This window comes from Xyrauchen texanus, chromosome 3 (genome assembly GCF_025860055.1).
Source record: "Xyrauchen texanus isolate HMW12.3.18 chromosome 3, RBS_HiC_50CHRs, whole genome shotgun sequence".
NCBI lineage: Eukaryota > Metazoa > Chordata > Actinopteri > Cypriniformes > Catostomidae > Xyrauchen > Xyrauchen texanus.
In genome coordinates this window covers 45,478,993-45,502,890 of record NC_068278.1, presented here as the reverse complement: position 1 = coordinate 45,502,890, position 23,898 = coordinate 45,478,993, and the positions used below count along the sequence as shown (strand labels likewise).

Below are 23,898 nucleotides of genomic sequence, written 5' to 3'. Positions count from 1 at the left end.
ATGAGTGTAAGAAAACAAAAAAGAAAAAGCATAACATTGACTCTAACATGCTGAAAGTGACTAAAAGTGTCTTGGTTGTTCATTTGTTAATACCTGTGTCCATAGACAGGGGACAGTATAAAGACGTCATGTCCCCCAGGTGTGTCCACTCCAGGTGAGAGTCCCACTGAACCAAGGGTGCTGGGTGGGGTGGGTGAACCACTGCAGGGACTGGTAGACAGCGGCTGCCAATCAAAAACATGCAAAACAACATTATCATACAGAACAGCCAATGTCCTCATGATGGGTAATACAAGTATTCATGTTCAATACAGTAGATTTAAAAAGAGTCCACTGAAAATGCTTCTATTTTGCATAATTTTAAAACAATTATATAAATTGTATTTCATTATAAATTCTATTATCAGCATTGCAATTTGAGTAAAAGTTGAATTAAAAAAATAACATGAGTTTAAAGTTTTCATGGGACGAACCCCACAAGTTTGCGTAAAACCTGATGAAACTTGTTATTCCAGCATGATTTCTGAATTATTCACAGAACATCTTGTGTGCTTTAAAAGAAGCAAGAAAATCTGACCGTTTGTACAAAGGAATGAACTAATAATTTGCTTAAAGGTATAGTTCACCAACAATTCTCTCATCATCAACGCACCCTCATGCCATCCCAGATGTGTATGACTTTCATTTTCTGCTGAACACAAACAAAGATTTTCAAGAGCATCTCAGCTCCATACAGGTCCATACAATGCAAGTGAATGGTGACCAGGTCTTTTCTCAACCACACCTATCATATCGCTTCTGAAGATATGGATTTAAACATTAGAGTCGTATGGATTATTTCAAGCTGCCTTTATGTGCTTTTGGGGCTTTCGAAGTACTGGCCAACATTCACTCTCATAGTATGGACCAACAGAGATGAGATATTCTTCTAAAAATATTAATTTGTGTTCAGCAGAAAAAATAAAGTCATACACATCTGAGATGAGGGTGAGTAAATGATGAGAGAATTAAAAATTTTGGGTGAACTATCCCTTTCATTTTATTACTGAAACAGAAATTGTGCAGAATCTGAAATATTTCTCATTCATTTTATGGCATACATTTTTTGAGCTGTCAATGTGGATTCAGAATTTTTAATAAGCATATTATACTTCTATAATATGTCAGACTTATGCAGCATGTTACATTGAAGAGCAGGACACACACTCACACATGTGTAAAGAACTTTGACCAATTGAGGAGCAAGAATGTGTTTCAAAAATGATGATAACGTTGCCCTGCATCAGTCAGTTAGCAATGAGGAAATGCCTAACAACAAGCACCAGACAGCAACCTGGCCGCAAGAGGCAGGAAATATATGTATATAAAATACACTGCTCATTGTTCCAAATGTAATCATTTCAGTACATCCGTCCTAATATTCTTCAATAATTTGTTTCTGATCATTGTTCAGACTATTTAACAACATGGTGTTTTCTCCATACATTAATTTACATACATATGTCCCTCTCTATATTTTGTTTATTTATTCACACAGTGAGGATTTAAAATGTACTTCTAATGCAGGTTTAAGAGTAATTATGTCAAAATTCATTATGTCCTTCAGATCTGTTGAAAGTTGGCACCAGTGTGAATTAATTCATGAGTGAACAGTTTTGGTCCACTCTGCTCCATTGTGTCGTGACTGTGAGAAGAGGACACATGTGCAAGCTATAACTGCATCTGTCTGATGATTGTATCCAGAGCAACCACGGAACTGTGGGTACCATGGCAACAAGCCGTACAGAACTTATTCACTGCACTGAGATACACATAGACACACATTTGCACACAATATGTATTAAATGGGCACACTTGAACAAACATGTTGAACTATCCTGACAATAAACACTCACACTCACCTGCAGGGCAAGTGGTTTCCAGCGGGTATTCTTCAGCAGCGCAGGGGTGGATCCCAGAGTGTTCTGTGGCCTCTTCTTCAGAGTAAGGATGACTCCGCCTGGGTCCTCACGAAGACAATTGACCAAGTTCTTTAACTGCCAGCCAACCTGAAAGAGAGAGATGAATGTATATACTGTATATATATATATATATATATATATATATATATATATATATATATATATATATGAATACTAGTGGCCAAAAGTGGAATAATTCAAGTTTTGGATTTTGCTATTATGGAAAGAAATTGGTAATTTTATTCACCAAATTGGCATTCAACTTTCAACAAAATGTAAAAAAAAAAAAAAAAGAAGACATTTCACCCCACGCTTCCTGTAGCACTTGCCATTGATGTGGCTGTATTGTCATGCACTTCTCATGCACCTTACAGTCTAGCTGTACAGCCCTCAGAAGCTCAATGGGTTTAAGATACATAAGACTCTTTTCCAATTATCTGTTGTCCAATGTCTGTTTCTTTTCCCACTCTAAAAAAAGTTTCCCACTTTTTTTTTGTTTTTCTGATTCAAAAGTGTTTTTTTTTTCTTTGCTATTCTTCCCATAAGGCCTGCACCTCTGAGTCTTCTCTTTGCTGTTGTACATGAAACTGGTGTTGAGCAGGTAGAATTCAATGAAGCTGTCAGCTGAGGACATGTGAGGCGTCTATTTCTCAAACTATAGACTAGTACTTATCTTCTTGTTTAGTTGTACATCTGGGCCTTCCACATCTCTTTCTGTCCTTGTTAGAGCCATTTGTCCTTTGTCTTTGAAGACTGTAGTGTACACCTTTGTATGAAATCTTCAGTTTTTTTTTGCAATTTCAAGCATCATATAGCCCTCATTCCTCAAAACAATGATTAACTGACGTGTTTCTAGAGAAAGCTGTATCTTTTTTTGCCATTTTTGACCTAATATTGACCTTAAGACATGTCAGTCTATTGCATACTGTGGCAAATAAATAACATTTTAGCATGATTACTCAAGGATAAGGTGTTTGAGTAATGGCTGCTGGAAATGGGGCCTGTCTAGATTTGATAAAAAATGACTTTTTTCAAATAGTGATGGTGCTGGGGGGGCTTAGGTAGCTCAGCAAGTGTTGACGCTGACCGCTACCCATGGAGTTGCAAGTTTTAATCCAGGGTGTGCTGAGTAAATCCAGCCAGGTCTCCTAAGCAACCAAAGTGGCCCCATTGCTAGGGAGAGTAAAGTCACATGGGGTAACCTCCTTGTGGTCGTGATTAGTGGTTCTTGCTCTCAATGGTGAGCGTGGAGAGTGGTGCATGGATCGCGGAGAGTAGCATGAGCCTGCACATGCGGAGTCTCTGCAGTGTCATGCACAATGAACCACATGATAAAATGCACAGACTGACGGTCTCAGAAGTGGAGGCAACTGAGACTTGTCCTCCACCACCCGGATTGAGGAGAGTAACCACGCCACCATGAGGACCTACCATGTAGTGGGAATTGTTCATTTCAAACTGGGAGAAAAGGGGACAAAACAAATAAAATAAAATAAAATAAAAATAGTGATGGTGATGGTGCTGTTTTTTTACATCAGTAATGTCCTGACTGTAATTTGTGATCAGCTGAATGCCACTTGTGTGAATTAAAGTGTCAATTTCCTTCCGAAACCGCAGAATCTGTACATTATTCCAAACTTTTGGCCACAAGTGTATATTATATACAGTATACTGTATATAATCCTTGATCAATGAACATACACTGATTATTAATCTGTACAGTCATTAATGCTAATTTATGCAACAAGAGGCAAGCTCAACACTCATATACACACAAATGACAACTTTTCCCACACAATGATACACACCACTGTCTGGTGATTGACCTGAATGACCTCATCACCGGCATGAATCTTCTTACAATGATCTGCAGGAGACTGCAAGCAAGAGATAAAGTGTTTAATAACCCCTTTTCATTAACAGATAAATCTGACAATAATAATTACACAGCCACTTCTGTGATGTATTATAGTAGCATATACTGCATGTCTGAACGTTTACCTTCTCTATGAAGAATGTATTTTTTTGTGATTCAAATTTGTATTGATTCACACAGAAAACACGAAAAGAAAAACATACAGTATATACATGGAATCGACATTTAACACAATCCCCAAAAATACCCCTCCCAAACCCAAACCCACCCCGACCCCCAGCAAACACTCACGTTCACATGAGCATATACACACAAAAATAAATTGAGAATCTGGGGCAAAACGAAATCCGAGTGCCCAACACGTCACATCCAAAACCACTGGATCTCAACACACCACCAAAAAACATGGACCGTGTCTCCATCCTCCGACTGGCATCACCAGCAGGTAGGTGTGTCTTTAAGACCAAGCCTATACAATCTAGGGGGTGTTCAATAGAATCTATGTATTATCTTGAATTGGCACACCCTTGCATCTCTAGATGCAGAGTTGATGTTTTAAAAACCCTACCTCCAATACCAAGATTAAATATTTCTTTCATAATCTCTTGATAGAAGTTAAAGCTCTGGCCCCCAGACTTTGAATTAGCAGGGAGTGATACACTGATGCCTCATGACCTTTTCAAATAGCAGTAATCACCACTCCCAGAATGTCTGCCATTTTAGGGGATGTATGTTACTCCCAAAAATAGTACAGAGAAGGTGGCACAGCTGTAAATACCTAAAAAACTGAGATATAGGAATCCCAAAGTGTTGAACCAAACCTTCAAAGAATTTCAATACTCAACTCTCATATAGGTCACCGAGTGTAGTAGCAGAAAGGGGACTTGTCAATATATAATTTAGGGTTCATCCATATGCTTGAGGCAACATTTAAATAAATGTCCGGATGGAACATTCTGGACACATTTGTCCATATCAAGTGCAAATGTGAGATAACGGGGTGTTAAAAATGTTTACACATCCTGTAAAGCGTTAATGTTGCTCTAAGTCGCTAACACACTTTTGCTTCACTATGATCCACGACAGAGTTCATCAAACGATTAAAGTCTAATCTCAGTATTATATCATGAGGGGTGCCAGCGGCTTGCAACATCCTTTCAAGATCTATAAAAAGCCCTGATCATCAGCGTTAGGTGCGTAAATATTAGCCAAAATCAACCTTAGCCCCTGAATTTCTACTAATTCAAGAAGAAAGTATTTTTAATAAAACATAACTCATCTAAAAATGTTCATGCTGTACTCAGTCATTCATAAATAGCTTAAGATTTTACATAATCTGTTGATTTCATAGTTAGTCAGCATAGTAAACAATTTAGCTGACAATTCTATGCAAATCTGTCCAAGTGGAAGTACAGTCCGCCAGGAGCAACTTGAGTTTACAGGAATTATTTACACAAAAATGAAAAATTCGGTCATTATTTACTTACCCTAATGTCGTTCCACGCCTGTATGCATTTATTATTTCCACAAAACACAAAAGGAAACATTTTGAAGAATCTTTCCATAGGACTATTCCAAACAACAGCTCATAGTGACCACATCTGTTCAGCCTTTTCGCCTGTTCCTCACACAAACATTTTGTATGCCTTCAGAAGATTTATATAGCCTTGTGCGACACTACATCCTTCCCAACACAAAGTTTTGGCTTTGGTATACGCAACACATAATTTAAATTCATTTAAATCAACTTATCTCAGTTCAAAAGACTCTGGGATGTCAGTAAAGGGTTAAACCTTTGATGTATGGAGTCATGTGACTAAACAACATGGTGCTGAGTTTGTCTTTGGGGACACCAACAAAACTACATCTGGTAAGAAACCTAATCAAGTTTCTACAGTGAAACCTATTTGAGTAAAAAGATTAAAGTCTCTAGTTTCATCCAATAAGCCATTTTTATAATTAAAGCAATTTATCGTGAAACGGCATACCGGACAAAAGAGCTAGTTTTTCATTAGAAATCCTATATTTACCGTGCATTTTCACATTGAGAATTTTTTTTTGCTATCAGAGCCCTTGTAGGATAACCAACACTCCTGGAAACATAACAAACTATTTGATTTAAAAAATCTGACTTTCTATAGCTTGATATTATTTAAAAAAAAAAACAACTTAGTCCAGCTGTCCAAATATGTGGACATACATTTTTAGGAAACCTTTTTGCTCTTGAATTTTGTTTTGCATGTGTATTAGGTGCTACCAGTTACAAATAAAAAAGGGAAATGGAAAATGCACACAGCAGTCACGCTTAGGAGGCAGTGCATAGGAATATTAGCACAGTCATATGAACTACTTCTCTGGTGGGTTTTTTCTGTCCTTTCTGGAGCTTAACCGACATGGTCAATAGAAACTGTTGTATGAAAAATAACTGCATGAAGATTTCTCCCTTTTATATTCCACAGAAAAAAATAAAAGCCTTCAGGTTTGGAAAGATATGAGGGTCAATCAGTGTTGTGCAGATTACATGTAAATTGTTATCAGGTACTGATAACAAATTACATTACAAAAAATTTAATCAGTAACATAATCTCATCGATTACATTTTTGGGTTAATCTTATATGATTACTTTGGATTCATTTTAGATTACTTTCAACCTCATTCTATTTTATTTTATGTCACATGCATTTGAGTAGGATAATAATGTGAACATAAAAGTACAAAGAGGAAGAAAATGTATTCCATTCTTTATTACTAACAAAAATATCCTCACAAAAAGAACTCATGACATTTTTTAAAAAAGTGCATTAAACATTGTACATTGAATTAAATAAACATTAAATCTAACAGCAATGACATGGCCAAAGTTTATAATTCAAAACACTGAGACATCAAGTTAATTTTAAAGGGCACCTATTATGGAATTTTGAAAATTACCTTTCATGTAGTGTGTAACATAGATTTAAGTGAACAAAAACATCCTGCAAAGTTTTATATATGAAAGTTCACCGTAAAAAAAGTTATTGTCTCTCAAAAGTAGTAGTCGACTGTGAGTCAGTTTAATGAATCGTTTTTCCAATGAGTCATTTTCCTTTTCGTTGTGACGTCAAGACGAAACATTACCAAATTGGCCGCGCCCACTCATTGCGCACGCAGACACCACGGAAAACTTGAAAACATCATGTCGACAACAAGACGCTGTGTTCTGAAGTGCATATCAAAAGTGACCTTTTTTTCACTGCCCAGGGACGATCATGTGAAGAATCAGTGGCTAGAGTTTATATTTACAACTATACCACACAAGTATAGCCCGAAACTTGTGCTGTGTTCACGTCATTTTAATGACGATTGCTTTACGAACATGAATGCTTTCAAGTGTGGATTCGCGAGCCGGTTGATACTGAAGGAAGGTTCAGTACCAAGTTTATTTGGATCAGCTTCCTCCTCCGAATCACAACCTGTAATTATTATTAATAATTGTTGCTTTTATGTGTTTTTAAGCATGCTTAATAAGTAATTGTGTGTGTTGTGTAAGTTATGCTCAGCGCAGCTTCTAGGTCTCCAATGTCAATTTTTTTGAAATATGTGAAATGTTTGTCGATGTTATTGGAGTTGTCATAAAGAATAGAGCAATAACTTGTAGTAATGCAGTGCTTTATCAATATGTTTATGCGTTGGGCTAACGCAAACATTAACTGATTGGGTGTTTACCACCGAACTTTGGGCTATGATCGCTAACATAAATCAACTCAAATTCCTTCTCTGATTTAGATTTTTTTTACTACAAAGCGGTGATGGGCGTTCCGTTTCCGACAATCTCTGCACAGAGTATACCAATCACAACTGACTGGGTCATCTGACCAATCACCGCAGATTAGCGTCACGCAAAGGAGGGGTTTGGAAAAATGAGTCGTTGAACGAATCATTTGGGAGTCGGTGAGCAAATCAGGTAAACATAAATGCATATTATAAGACAATAAAAGTGTTTTTTGTCATTGCATGCATGTAAAACTGTTGTTGGGGACTCCCAAAACAATATTAGGAACATTTTAAATGCCATAATAGGTGCCCTTTAAGTGCATAAAACAATAACAGCATTACAAACATGAATGACCATAAAATCAACATAAATCGATCATAAAATGAACAAAAATTAATGACCATAAAATCAACTGCAATGACGTTGGCTAGGTCAAAGCTTTCATCTAAAAACACTGAAAACACTTTTAACCCTTACTGCTTTCTGATAGTCCATCACTTGTTCTAAAGCAGAGGTGCAAGGTATTCTATTTTGAACAGCAAGAATATTCTTAAAAGAGCAGAATATTTTAAAATGGCAGTGTTCCACCGAGTCACAAAAGGAACAATTGTGTCAAGTTTTACGTCAAGTTTCATAGCAGCAAAAGTAGAGCGATGGGCTTTGTTCCATATTGCTGCACATTTTGCATTTGAACTACTGTGTACCCTGCGGGCAGGACCCTTAGAGATGGCTTTCCCTAGATCCTTTGAAACAATAAGGTTCTATGTGTCCACACAGCTCCACACCATTGGTGAGGTATTAAGAATAATATATATATACTACTGTAAAAAAATATATATACTGTATACAGTAATATATATATAAATATATAAAACAGGCGACATGACTATCATGGGAGCAAACCAGCCAGCCGCGGCCTTTTCTCTCTCTATGTTTCTTGTCATAGAGCATAAAGTGGCCGGGGCTATCTTAACGCTATGAAATGCGTCGGGGAAGGTGATCTTTTCCGTTCCTATTCTTTCAGGGGGAAAAGACCCTGCGGAGACCCCATCCTGCCCAGACTGGGGGAGGTAACATGTGGCCAATACGTCACATGGGTTGTCAGGCCACACGTGGAAGTCGCGCAGTGGTATGTCCTACCTGGTGAGGGAGGAGCTCTACAAACACAGCGACCGGGGGCAGAGGGACTGCCCAAGGGAGACTCGGGTCCGCCGACAGGGGGACCGTACCGTGGAAAATACATCACAGGGAGTTGCCTGAAGAGTGAATTAGACCAGTGGAGCCCTACCACAGTACAGAGCACTTGAGGCTCATAGTGGGTCTGGCTGCAAATTCCTCTGCTGAATTCGCAGGCCAAAAGGCTAGGGAGGAAGAACATCCAGGAAGCGAGAGCTTAGTGGCTAACCTGGGAGAGAGAGCATGCTGGATCACTTTGGTGAAGGGCGCTAGGTGCAAGCGGAACACCCGGTCGGCTGTTCCGTATTACCGAGTTCTACCAGCTCGGACCTGACAAAACACGGGACGAGACCGACTCAATCCTGAGATTGTAGAATCTCGCAAAGGTATTGGGTGTTGCCCAACCCACTGCTCTGCAGATGTCTGCTAGGGAGGAGCTATTCGCCAGTGCCCACGAGGATGCCACACTTCTTGTCGAGTGTACTCGAACCCGCATGGGGTGGGCACGGCCTGGGTCTGAGCTGTAGTATTATACATGCAGAAGAATTGAAATAATATGACTTGAATCTAGAGTTTTCAACCTTTGAAGTCCTGGAATTCTTCACCGTCATAAATCAAACGGCCCAGGCGTCCTCAATGGTCAGAAAGGCTCTCCTGATCTTCCACACAGTTAAAGCAGACTTCTCTTTTGTAAGGTTACAAGGACCATCAGATTTGCACAACTCTAAGACTTTAAACATTAATCTTAATCTAGCCTTGCTAGATAATGCTGAAAATTGCTTTGAACTGTGGTAACGTTTGTACCTGACAAATGAATGATTATAGACTGATGGACCTCTTTAAAATGTGAGTAGAGATGTGCAATCACATATAATTGATAAATACAATCTCTAATTCTGTATGATTCATCTCATTCTACTAAGAATGATAATATAAGGCTCAACTTGATAAAATGCAATGGGGAGCAGGTAATAACACCTCGGGAGGCAAGAGTGCATCCCGAGGCTTTGGTGCTGAGAAAAGACTCAAAACACTTACCTTGCTCCACGCACCCGGCAGGGGCTTAGAGACTGAGGAGGAGGTCCTGTAGAGACGTCTTCGGAACTCGTCAGCGCCGGCCTGCCGGAGATTGAACCGGGACTGTAGGATTTTGCATGCTCTGGCTAGATGACCCAGGGAGTGAGGAAATCGCTCTTTTACTGACAGCGTGGGTAAAAGCCCAAGGGGTGCAGCAAAAGAAAATAAGGAAAATAAGGATTTTCCTCCCGGACCTCCATCGGGGGACAGAGTGATCTTGTCTCAGGAGCACTTAGGTGCTATCCGGGTCCTAGAGACGGTGGGCATATGCCGCCTACGGGACGCTCGACACTGGGGCTGAGAGCTGGGCCCAGGTTGAGGCAGAGCTGCCTGTTGCTTGGACGCAGGGGGATGCCCTCGGCGTGCAGACGTGGCGCGGCTGTGCTGGGGCGTGCCGCAGCATGATGTGCGAAATCACTTACGTCTACCTCTTTACCGCCAAAAACTTGAGGAAGTACGTGAGCCACACTCACCTCGAGCCTGGACAGAGGCAAGCGAGTGTGCCGGGGGGGCGGGTGGTTTATGGGGACGTACCTGGTGAAACCGAGCCCGCTGCCATCCCCAAATCGCCTCCATCGCCAGCCAGGTCATCCTCAATCCCATGGGAAGAAGGAGTGGGAAGAAGGAGCGACGCGGGGGGTGCCTGAAGTGGCATTCACTTTAAGAAATGAAAGCCGCGACCGCAACGTTGCCATGGTCATATTCTGGCAGTGAGAACATGTACCATCCACAAACGCTGCCTCAGTGTGATTGCTACCCAGGCACACGAGGCAGCGTCTATGACCGTCAGACTTGGAGAGATATCGACCGCATCCAGGAACTACACAGGGGCAGAAGGGCATCTTTAAAAAGATGCCTCCGAAAAGGACATTCAACATCTGCTGTGTATTGCTCATTTGTGAGTGAAAATAAACTCTTTTAGAGGGAAAATACTTCTCTTTTAGAGGCATACACTCTTTTAACAGAAGCGCTGTCGAAGCCCCCAGGGGCATGGACTGCACAGTGTGCAGAGAGCGAGAAAGCCGCTGGTAACGAGCTGTAGATCCAACAGCAATGCTCTGCTTATAGAGGTGAGTGGAACAGTAGTGAGACTCAGCTTGCTGCTGCACAACCGCTTGGCTCCGAAGAAAAATCAGACTGACAGACGCACGTCTGCTTCCCTTTATACACGTATGTCCGGGGCAGGACATGCAAATTCTGTCTGCCAATTTCTCATTGGCCTTTTCTCAAGTTCAGAGGTATGCAAGGTTCTCAAGAAAGACCTCTTGTGTCACTACATTCAACACAACGTTGAGTGAGTGACAGAAGGGGAACAAAGATTTATGTTCATTTAGTAAAGATGGGAAGTAAAAATGTAATGTAGCTTGAGTCCAACCTAAATTAACATAAATTATTTAACAACAGCACTGGGACAATCCACCAATCCAAGCCTCACTCTTCCCAGTGCAGAAATCAAGTGCCTGCTCTGTGAGGATGACCTGGATCTGCTGTCCCAACAGAAGAAAAACTGCAGCACAGCATGTCCTTTTTCAAAGCAGTATTGCCAGTAATGAGCACTGACAATCTCAAGAAACCTCAGTTAAGGTTTTCTAGATAGATTCAGTTTCCTTATGGAGGTCTTAAACACAGCATCACCAATGTTGATCTTGGAATTGACATACACATAAACACATACACGGGTTTTAATCTACCAGTAAAACCATTAAGTGATTAAGTGACTCAGACAATCGTCTATACTCTAAAATTATGATTCAATCATATATATATATATATATATATATATATATATATATATATATGTACATAGATAAAACAATTCTATCCAGACTTTAGCATTATATATATACTGTATATATATATATAATGCTAAAGTCTGGATAGAATTGTTTTATCTATTCATAACCTCAGACATTATCTTTATATTCTTGTCCAGTATATCTAATGTCTGGAACTAAAAACTGGGAACAGAAAACAAAAATTTTTAGGATGCACAAAGGCACTTCAAATAGTGCTATTATAACTGTTCAAGGTGCTGTAAGCAATTTCAGCCATTTGCCTAATTTCCGCTAGACTTAGCCACTGAGTTTTCTTAGGATTTCTTAGGACATATACAGAACTTCAGTATGATCATATCAGTCAGATATCATAGTATTTTATGTTTGTTATTATAAAATATTGGAAGAAGGAATGAGATTGTTTATAATTCTTCCAGTTTTGATTGGTGGGATTTATATGAGCAAGCTCCAATAAAACGTTTGTTAGGACCCTCATTGAGACAGGTAAAGAATAAATACACTTGTGAACTCACATTCTCTGTGGTTCCAGTGATCACATGAAGACCATCATATGTGGACTTGATGTACATGCCCTGAAAAGAGAAGAGAGAAAGAATGGTTGTGAGGTGTTGTATCAATAATTTAGTTATCATTTAAATTGTACCAGATTTATACAGTTTTTCCAAACTTTGGGATGCATTTCTGTCAATGATGAAAGTTGTTACAGTATTGTTTACTCACCAGGCCCTCACTAGGCATAACGTTGGTCAGATGAACAACTTCTAGGTGGGCCGACTGTGACACCAGCGAATCGGATGACAATGAAATAATGTGCTCACAGATACCTGATAGAGTCTTACACTGCAAAGAGAGATAAAAACAGAAAGAGAAAGAGAGAGAAATAGTAGTTAATATTTCAGTCTACTTATAGCTGTTGAATTTGGAGTGAACAGAACACTGGCAGCAGTATAAGTATTCACATGAAATATACCCATAATTCATCATAAGTCTGTTCTAAAAAGTCATATGCTATGTTAATATGGCATATTCATGCCATATGTTTTCTTTCATCTTCCTCTCTCTCCCTTACTCCCTTACCCACCACCACCACCACCCTTCTCTCTCTCTCTGTCTCTTTCCCTCTCTCTCTCTTTCTGTTCAATAGGGCAGTGATACTGAAGGGGGAAAAAATCACAGTCTGCATTATTGAAGATATACAACCTTAGGCTAAACACACACACACATGCACACACACGCACACCCCCAATCACACACTCCTAACAGATTTTTGCTTCAGAGCAGGCTGGATACATGTGACTCTACAATAATGTCTCAAATACATGTTTTAAAGGGCTGACCGTGAATGCAAAATTTCTTGCTAAAACAAATTTGTATGTGTGTACAAATTTGTGAGGACCACATTTCCAAATGAAAATATAAACAGTAATGTAAACTTCTTATAAATAAATTCTTAAAAATAAAAAACCTAAAAACTGACTAACAATACATAAAGCTCTTTTGTCTTAATAGTTTTTTGTGGTAATCAATATTATGCCACAAATGCTGTTGATTGAGCTTAACTTGTACTGAAACCTGAATATTCCTTTAAGTATAGGTGTAATTTGTGTGAAAGAAAGAGAGAGAATGTGTATATGGTTTGAAAAACACTCACCACATGTAGAATTTTATTCTCAGTTTCATATACTGTGCAATCCTGAGAAAAACAAAACAAAACAAAAACAAGTCAAAGAAATAATAAAGGACAGCGCTGTGTGTCACATATCAAAATACACTCACTCACACACCTAGAGTATTGCTCTCATACACACACCTGTTGTACTATGGTCGTTAGCTCTAGACAGAGCTGAACAATGTTGTTCTTCAGCACTGAGTATTCTGAAACACTGACAAAAGGAGACCTGCAAACAAAGCAAAACATACACAAAGAGATGAGGGAATTACAGTAGACAAACAAACCCTATTTCATAACATCATTAAAAGCAGGATTTACTGTAATTTGCTTTTATTCTAATATTTTGGGTCATCTTTCCAGAGTTTAATTCATATTTTTCATTTTGTTTCACTTCAGTCCAGGTGAGTTAAGGTTCTGTTCAGGTCATTTTTGTTACCTGTCCAACCATGCCAGCAGATTTTTTGCTGCTCCAATGAGGTCAACGACTGAAGTCAAGAAGTCATTTGGAAGGCGCCGTGAGATTCGTCCGTCATAATGTCCCCCACGACGTCGACCCGTGATGAAGTTCTGCAGATTCTTAGCCGATGCATTGAGTTTGTGCGACAAAGTTCGCAAATTCTCTGTCTCTAGGCCAAAGTTCTGCAACAGGAGAAAAATCTTGGTAGAAATATTTATGCTTAACAATGCAAAGTTAAATAAACAGAACCCAGTTTTGTCACTTTACTCCTGCAGAGACAAGCATGTGTAAACTGTCTTAAAAAGAATAGTGAACATTAATTATGTCATCATTTACTTAAAGGGTTAGTTCACCCAAAAATGATCTCACCGGAGCTTAATACGCCTACGTCATATGGCTTAGTGGCTAAAGCACAGGGCTGTTAATCAGGCTGTTAATCAGACGTTTGTTGGTTTGAACCCCACAGCCACCAACATTGTGCCCTTGAGCAAGGCACTTAACTCCTGGTTGCTCCGGGGGGATTGTCCCTGTAATAAGGGCTCTGTAAGTCGCTTTGGATAAAAGCGTCTGCCAAATGCATAAATGTAAATGTAAAAACTTGACTCTCTTGTAAACACGTGGATAGCCGTTACTGGAAGCCAGTGATTATAGTTTATAACTTTATAAATATGGATATTTTTCTTACAAAAACGCAGTGCTTCACTTCAGAAGGCCTTTATAAACCCCCTGGATCCATTTGGATTACTTTTTTGATGGATAGATGTGCTTTTTTGGACTTCAAAATCTAAGGTACCATATACTCCCATTATAAAGCTTGGTAGAGCCAGGATATTTTTTTATATAACTCCGATTGTGTTTGGCTGAAAGAAGAAAGTCATATACTCCTACAATGGCTTGAGGATGAGTAAATTATGGGATAATTTAAATTTTTGGGTGAACTAAACCTTTAACCCTCATGTCACTCCAAACCTATGAACCTTCTCTCTTTTGTAGAATACAAAAGAAAATACTAATAAGAACCCAAAACCCAAATGACTGTGCTGCTCTTTCCATGTAGTAAAAGTATACATGACCAGGGGCTGTCATGCTCCCAAAAGAAAACAAAACACCATGCATGATGCACCAAGCATTAAGTCTTCTGAAGCCATATGTTAGGTTTGTGTAAAGAACAGATTATTGATTACCACAAAAATCCACTTTGACTTTTCTATAAATAAAGCAATAATCTGGGTAACAGTGAGGTATTTACAATGGAAGTGAATAGGGCCAATCCGTAAATGTTAAAATACTCACTATTTCAAAACTATAGCCACTAGACATATACTGAAAAAATCACTTACTAACCTCTTCCATGTAAAGATATATACAATTTAAAATTTTTGTTGCCATGAAGAAAATTATGCCAATAACCATAAAACATCCATAAAACGGCATACAATTACAGTATATATTTATATTATATATATTATATATTCAAGGCTGATGTTATTTACACTTAGTCCAAATAATTTGTACCCAGGTGCAAATAGTGGCAGATAGTATTTACAGCCCTAATTAAATACTAACATACAGTTTTGTGGCATCACTGAAGTGTGTTTATTGTGTTAATTTAGAGTCCAACAGACACCCTACACCAACCACTATCCCTAATCCTAACCTTACCTTACAAAAATGTACCATGATTTTACTACAGTAACCATAGTTGTCACTTCAATTTTAAGCACAGTAACCTCTATTTTGAGTTATTAAATAACTCAGTGGAAAAAAGAAAAGTCATGTGGGTTTCGAAAGACACTAGATGTGAAACTAGTTTGAGTGAACTAGTCCTTTAATCTAGGTCTAAGGTTGATAAACCGAAAGAGTCTGAGACATAAAAGCAACACTATAAATAGAGGATAAACAAAAACTACATAAAGGACCTCTGAATGTCCACACAGCACATGTACAGACTATAGAGCAGCCATCACACATTAACAAGGTTACTCTGATATAAAACACTGCCTACACAGTGAAACGCAATAAAAACATCATCAAGTCTCCATTCATATCTGAAAACGTCATTACTCAGTATAATGTCATTTTCTCAGAACTGCTGCTTGGTTAAACTGATGTGCTCTTAAAACCCATAATTTCTGACAATCAATTGGCTGAATAATTCAATCACCTGATCATTCTGATTCACAACTGTCTGTTTAAAATCTGTTGTTAACAACAATTTTATTTCTCAATTTTTCCATTTGGTTTGTTTACCATGTTGTAGTATTACTGTTGTCGCAAGTCTAGCAAGTGCAGTATTTATACTCCTAGTTATACTATGGATTGGAGGGGTATTCCGAACAACAGGATCATATGTGATGTCGGAACGTTCCTTCCAAATGTTCCAGTACTTTGACATCGGCCCCCTTATTCCAAATTACTAGCGTAATCTCCCATCAGACATTTTTGCATGGGCTCAAGCATGAATACCTTGTCCTGTGGTGCGACCAGAAGCGAGCTGCGACAGCTATGTAAGAGATCTGGGTTTTCGTCCTGCATTAATACCAGGAAGTAATTGTGTTCACATTGTTAGTGATAACCTTGATTTGGAGGTTCCATTTTCTCTCTAAAAACAAATTTTTACTCTGATGGTTAGTGTAAGGGTTGGGGGGTAGAGTTAATAAAATATACATTCCTCTTCACTGTATAACATCCTTTTGGTGTGAACCTGCAGGCATTTCACCAAATGGGCTCGAGACCTACAAAGCACGGAAGTTCACACTTTAGCCCAATGTGTCATAGAAGCGCCATGAAATGACGTGACTGCTTCAGCTATTGTGTTTTTCATCTCACATTTTCTTTTATGACACTATCTGTTTATATATCTGGTTTAGGTTAGGGATGTCTCTCTTGTTCATCTCACATTGGCTTTTATCACACTATCGGTTAGGTTTAAATGTAGCATTAAGTGTATGGATGTCGGTTTTGTTCATTTCAAAATAGAAAACAAATATCATCTCACATTTGCTTTTTATGATACTATTGGTTAGGTTCCTGTTAAAGATCTAGGTTGGGGAGGTAGGTTTATTCATAACTCATTAAAGCATTAACCCTAAAATTTACTCTTTTTTTGAGAACATGATACTTGCTCCCGCGACCCTGTACACAGGATAAGCGGTTGACGATGGATGGATGGATGGATGGATGATACTTGCTTTTAGCACCTCTCAGTGGACATTTCACCTTGAAATTGCAGAATTACATGTAATGATTCACATAATATCCTTTTGCTAAAATGTTCAGTCATGTAATTTTCATGAGATCAGGCTGCACTTAAGGGATAGTTCACCCAAAAATTAAAATTCTCTCATTATTTACTGCCATTTATTCCTCCCAAATGTGTGTTACTTTCTTCCTTCTGGTGAACTCTGATCTGTTTCTCACCACATTTACATTTATGCATTTGGCAGACGCTTTTATCCAAAGCGACTTACAGTGCATTTATATACGGTTATAAAGGGAGGGAAATGCGTCTGTTCATTCAGGATTATGCCTGAGGAGCCGACAATGAGGTTCGGACGTGACAGTGGCTCGGTTCAGCGACGTGGCCGGGAGGACTCGTTCCCTCCATCAGGGAATGGAGGTTACAACAGTAACCTAGACGTTCCCCGTCTGTCGCTCATTTCGATGTTGTGTCGAAGAAACGACACTAGGGGTCCAATTTGAATCACGCCATGTGCAGAACCGTGTACGTGCGCTGCTGACACAGGTGCGGGCAGGTAGTTGTGTGCCAAAACGACAGGTCGTGTCAGACTGTACGTACCCTTACCGAAAGCCCCATAAGATTGTCATAACCTTCTGGTTCCCTACACCACGATATGGGGGGAACAAGGCGACGTGCCAAGCATGGGAGCAAGCCGCGCCAGCCGTGCCTTTTCTCTTTCTATGTTTCTCGCATAGAGTTAAAGTGGCTGGGGCCATCTTAACGCTATCACACACATCGGGGAAGGAGTTCTTTCCCAATTCCTTTTCTTTCAGGGGGAAAGACCCTGTGGAGACCACACCTGCCCAGGCTGGGGGAGGTAACGAGTGGTGGAATACATCAAATGGGATTTTAGGTCGCATGTGGAGAATGGCGCGGTGGTAGATCCTACCTCATTGGGAGGGAGGAGTTTCATTCTAACACGGCGACCAGGGGGCAGTGAGGACTGCCCAAGGGAGACGCGGGTCCGCTTGCAAGGGGACAGTACCACGGAAAATGCACACAGGGGGACAAGTCCACACGGGGCACGACCTGTGGAGCACCTATTCCAGTACAGTGTAATTTGAGTACTCACATTGGGCTTGAATGGGTAATTCCTCCGCAGAATTCGCGGACCAGAGGGCTAGGGAGGAGTCATCCAGGCAGCTGAGTTAGTGGGATCTCCTGGGATAAGAGTGCACGATATTACCTCAGCAGAGGGAAAGGGCGCTAGGCGCAAGTGGTACATCCGGTCAGTTGTTACCGCGTTACCGATTTCTACCAGCTCAGACCTGAGAAAATACGGGATGAAACCAACTCAACCCTGAGATTGTAAAATCTCGTAAAAGTATTGGGTGTTGCCCAACCCGCTGCTCTGCATATGTCTGCTAAGGAGGTGCCTTTGGCCAGTGCCCACAAGGATGCCACACTTCTCATCGAGTGTGCTCAAGCCCGAAAGTGGGCGGACATGGCCAGGGTGTGTTAGGCCAATGCTATGGCGTCAACCACCCAGGGTGAAAGCCTCTGTTTGGAGACAGCGTTCCCTTTCCGCTGTCCACCAAAGCAGACAAAGAGCTGCTCAGAACGTCTAAAGCTCTGCGTGCGGTCCAAATAGATATGCAAAGCACTGACCGGACACAGCAACGGAGGAGCTGGGTCTGCCTCCTCCCGGAGCAGTGTTTGCAGGTTCACTACCTGGTCTCTGAAGGAAGTCGTAGGAACCTTGGGCACGTAGCCCGGTCGCGGTCATAGGGTGACGTGAGTGTCTGCCGGACCGAACTTCAGACAGGTGTCACTGGAAGAGAACGCTTGCAGGTCCCCAACCCTCTTGATGCAGGCGAGAGCGATCAGGAGGGCCGTCTTCAAGGAGAGGGCCTCAAGCTCAACTCGAAGGGGGGGTCTCTGAAGGCACGAAAGGACCACTGAGAGAACCCAGAAGGGGAACAGGCTTGGCTGGGGAGGATTCAACTTCCATCAACTTCCAAATGTCGCGCTTACCCAAGGACTTGCCATCCACTGCGTCGTGGTGGGCCGCGATAGCAGCTACATACACCTTCAAGGTGGAGGGGGACAGCCTCCCCTCCAACCTCTCTTGCAGGGATGAAAGCACTGACTGAACTGCGCATCTCTGCGGGTCTTCAGACTGGGAAGAACACCAATTTGCGAACAAGCGCCACTTCGGGGCGTTAAGTTGCTTGGTAGAGGGAGCTCTGGCTTGGTTGATCATATCTACGACAGCAGGTAGTAGGCCAATTAGATCTTCCGCATCCCATCAGGGCCAGACGTGGAGTTTCCAGAGGTCTAGGTGCGGATGTTGCACATGGCACCCCAACCCTGTTTGGAGGCATCTGAGGTGACCAGAACGCGTCAGGACTGCTGTAAAGGGACTCCTGCCCATAAAAAACAGAGGTCTGTCCAGGCTTTGAAAGTCTGGCAGCAGGCGGGGGTGATAAACACACGGTGCAATTGCCGTCGTCGAGGGTGTCCTCCTGCGGCTTCCAAACGTCAGGCAGCTCTGCTTCAACCTGGGCCCAGCTCTCAGCCCCAGCGTTGAGCGCCTTGCAGGAAGGGCACTCCCCCGTCTCCCGAACGTCCTCGAGGACCCGGTAGGCTCCCAAGCGTTCCTGAGACGGACGGCCCAGGGAACGAGACGTTTGCTTCGGAGCTGGTAAGCTGACCACTCCGACAATTAAATATGTATTTTTTTCTGCTTGTGTGCTGGTGTTTTTAGATTTTTAGATTATCTTCTGTTGTGTATTTCTGTTTTACACATTTTTATATAGAAGCCTATATATCTATTTTTTATTGTATTTGTTTTATCTAAAAAGATAAAGTCAACCTACTGTTTCCGAATTCACTGTTACCAGTCTGTTCCGACTTCCTCTCTTCATTTTCTCTTTATATGGTGTTCATTGCACCTGTCATACTGACACGACATAATTTCCACTAATGGAAATAAATCACAGCTGTCATGACTGTCGTTCTCTATTATCCAATTCAGGCTTTTCAATCACTGCATTAATTAGAGCTTACAAAACTTATTAATATGCAGAAACCCATTCAGTGCTCCAAATATTATTAAAAATAGATTCTTATATCAATAAGCTCTCAGGAAAGGTCTTAGGAATGGTATTCATGGTATCTTCCTAAAAGCTCCGTGAGACATCCTTAGAATCAAAATAAGTTTCCAGCCAACTCTGTTTGTCGGTGTAAATAGCAGTGACTTAAATGCAAAGAACAAGATTTTCAGAGAACAGGCCCTGGATGGTCAGCAGATCACAGCAAGAATTTAGGAATGATCGGGTACAGATGAATCTTGTTCTAAAAAAAGGTCACAAGCAACATTTACAAGGAGATAAATAGATTTCAAGAGGGTGGCTTGGATGACACCTGTTTTGTATGTTTTTGTTTGTTAATTCTGTGTTTGCTGAACAAAAACCCATAGTATTCTCAAGAGATATTGTATTGTATACTGTGAATTGTACTGTATATTTTCTTGTACAGTATGATTTTGTATTTAGAAAGTTGCCATATCATGTGGGGCTCCATGCTATACTTCACCAAAAACATTTTTAATTGAGAGACTACATGGAACATTTGTACTTTTAAAAATGTACTTGTCACATCACAGAAATAGAAAAGGCAACAAGGTGATTCAAAATGGAGACCAATCAAAGAAGCTAAAATACCCTTATAAATAATTCCTTCATAGATTCATATAGCTTTGAAAGTTATGTCAACTACCCATATATCATAATATATATTATAATACATCATTCTGTATGTCTGTATTGGATCAAATGTTATTTAATAAATAACTGATTGATATGGCATTTTAACTGTGGTTGATTTTTTTTTTTTTGCAGCTCACATATGTCAAATACCTGTTTAAATTAAAAGTGTAAAGGTTTTACTTACATGGGCAGTAAACCTGAAATCTGATTCTGTTCTAAGATTAATTGGTTTCATGAACAGTTGTGGGGATGTCCGCATTTTTTGATTTAAGAGATTTAACTTCTCTTCTTTTCTCATTGATGTATGAATTCCTCCAGCAACCAATCAGAATCTAAAATGCATCTTTGCTACCCTACACACACTCTCTCTTCTCTAACTGTGTACTGGTTGGGAGATTCCCGCTGGGTGCTAATCATTCAGTGTTAAGCGGAGTTTGATTAAAATGTCTGTTGTGTCATTAATACAAAACAAACACATCATTATCACAGCTAGTCACTCTCCTACTCTAATACACAAATGCACTCACACACCAGTGCACAGAGTAAGTCCACAGCCTCCAAAATGAGCTCCTGGTGTCCGATACGGGTAACGCCAAGCTCTTCCAGCTCCTGATGGGTGATGTGGAGCAGCTGCTCTCCAGTTATCTGCTCTCTCTCAAATGTCCTCATGTACTGAAGCAAACAGTCATCCAACCCTGAAAAAGCAGCAGAGAGAGAGAGAGAGAGAGAGAGAGAGAGAAAGAAGAAAGAGAGACATTGGAGAGCCATATGATCATAATTAATTGAACAACTTAAAGAAAAAGTTCATCCAAAAATACAAATCCTGTCATTGTCTTTCTGTCTTCCGCGGAACACAATGATAGTAAGGCAAAATATAAGCCTTTAATGTTCCATTGAAGAAAAAAGTTATACAAGTTTGGAACAACAAGAAGGTGAGTAAACTATGACAGAATCTCTACTCCATAAAAAAAAAAAAACAGGGTATGCTGCTCCTCTCCCTACAGAGAGCTGTCATTAAAATGATTAATTATTGATTAATGTAACTGTTTATTGGAATTGGTGTCCTTTATCATAGTCCTGTTGCCGCAGTTTTATAAAAGCAATAAGGCACTCAAGTTTGCGATACAGTGATTTTTCCACAAGTCAGAACACCCCTTACACATGGTAGAAGCACTGTAATGCACAGCCTTATTACTTTAATGATTGACCACTTATCTGAATATGGTGGTAACAACCCAGCATAAACAAACTGTAAATCTGCAAATTATGTTGAGTGGTTAATTCATGTGATAATATTTTTTCTAAAACCACTTGATTATAATCACATCTCTCAGTGAGTGATAAACACATGCACACACATCAGTGATGTGTGGTGGACTTAAACGAGAAGTGCCTTATCATGGTTCTTTTTTTTTTCAGTACATTGTAAATTCATATTTCAGTTCCATTTGACATTTACATACACTCACTGAGCACTTTATTAAGAACACTCTGGTCCTAATAAAGTGCACCTCAAGGTTCAATGTGTTGTGCATACTGAGATGCTATTCTGCTCACTATAATTGTACAGAGTGGTTATCTGAGTAGCTGTAGCCTTTCTCTCAGCTCAAACTAGTCTGGACATTCTCCATTGACCTCTCTCATCAACAAGGTGTTTCCATCCACAGATCTGCTGCTCACTGGATGCTTTTTGTATTTGGCACAATTCTGAGTAAACTCAGAGACTGTTGTGAGAGAAAATATCAGGAGATCAGCAGTTACAGAAATACTTATACCAGCCCATCTGGCACCTTCAATCATGTCACATCATCATGCCAACATCACTGAGATTAAAAAAAAATCCCCATTCTGATGGTTGATGTGAATATTTACTGAAGCTCTTTATTTTGATGGTACCAAGTAGATATTTAACACACTATAAGTGACTATTTAACTGACTATAAGTGACTTATCAACTGGCTTGCTATAGCTAGTAAACAGTTTTTCAACAAACTTTCAGTAGACTATCAATAGCCTGTATAACAGCAACAAAATAACAGCTTGTCGGATGACTTGCTATAGCTAGTAAACAGTGTTTCAACAAACATTCTGTAGACTTTCAGTAGCCTGTATATAGATCTTTATTAATGACCTTTAAATTAACTGATGTTCTCAACAATAATGTAAGTAGGTCATAAATAGAGTGAATAGAGCATGTTACCTTGCAATGCTGCCACACAATTGGCTGATTAGATAATAACATGAATAAGTGGGTGTCCAGGTATTCTTAATAAAATGATCAGTAGATGCAGTTTTCAGGCAAAATCCATACAGAAATCTCATATCTCACAACTCATACGTATGTTCATGTAAGCTTTTAACTGATACAAAAATTCACATACTTGTGCACTTAAGTAACAACATATATTTTAAATTACTACCAAAAAAACTCTGTTTTCACATATGTAAAATATATTTTCCCAATTCAAAGTGGAATTTGAATATGTATGATATACAATATCAACTATAGTTTACATGTTTAAGGCCATGTATCAGATTTCTGTATGGGAAGGGATATGGAATACCTTTTAACTTACATTATAAGTTAATAACATACAGAGACTCAGAGCTCAAGCCCAGTCCCGCACTCAAGCCTTTCCACTATGGACGCGTCCTCGCCTCCCGACGGCGTACTACCTGTTCCGCACCGCTGCAAAGCCCTGCCGGGTATGTCAAAAATACTCGTCCCTTTGGTCCCCCTAGCACGGAGATTGGATGCGTGGCTCTCACTTCCCAACCCGTCTCGCTGGCTGGCCCGGACCATCCGACTCGGTTCCGCAATTCAGTTTGCCAGGCCCCCACCCCCACTTCGCGGGCGTCCGCTTTACCGCAGTGCACGGCCAACATTCCAAACTCCTGCGCGCAGAGATCGCTACTCTTCTACTCAAAGACGCGATAGAGCCTGTCCCTCCAACCGAAATGAAGAAGGGTTTCTATAGCCCTTACTTCATTGTACCCAAGAAAGGCGGCGGCTTACGAAGTTTCTCCCGTTAATTAGAGACAAACATGTCCTAATCAGGTCGGACAGCACCACTGCAGGTGCGTACATAAATCGCCATGGTGGCGTACGCTCCCGCCACATGTCACGACTCGCCCGTCTTCTCCTCCTTTGGAGCCAGCAGCGACTCAGGTCGCTCA

At 40.3% G+C, this 23,898-nt stretch overlaps 1 protein-coding gene across 2 annotated transcripts in view; it reads right to left on the bottom strand.

Moving 5' to 3' along the window:
• The window catches only part of si:ch211-26b3.4 (connector enhancer of kinase suppressor of ras 2), an 81,255-nt gene that overhangs the window by 33,809 nt on the left and 23,548 nt on the right, over positions 1 to 23,898 (bottom strand). For both annotated transcript variants that reach the window (XR_007968485.1, XM_052102624.1), the window contains exons 2-10: positions 21,253 to 21,416; positions 13,750 to 13,952; positions 13,452 to 13,539; positions 13,293 to 13,334; positions 12,362 to 12,481; positions 12,154 to 12,213; positions 3,770 to 3,838; positions 1,902 to 2,048; positions 94 to 224 (exon numbers count right to left, since the gene is read on the bottom strand). Coding sequence is in view for 1 of the 2 variants with exons in the window: in XM_052102624.1 (XP_051958584.1) it covers positions 94 to 224; positions 1,902 to 2,048; positions 3,770 to 3,838; positions 12,154 to 12,213; positions 12,362 to 12,481; positions 13,293 to 13,334; positions 13,452 to 13,539; positions 13,750 to 13,952; positions 21,253 to 21,416 (1,024 nt within the window). In the remaining variant the exon portion in view is untranslated. The remainder of the gene's footprint in view (positions 1 to 93; positions 225 to 1,901; positions 2,049 to 3,769; positions 3,839 to 12,153; positions 12,214 to 12,361; positions 12,482 to 13,292; positions 13,335 to 13,451; positions 13,540 to 13,749; positions 13,953 to 21,252; positions 21,417 to 23,898) is intronic.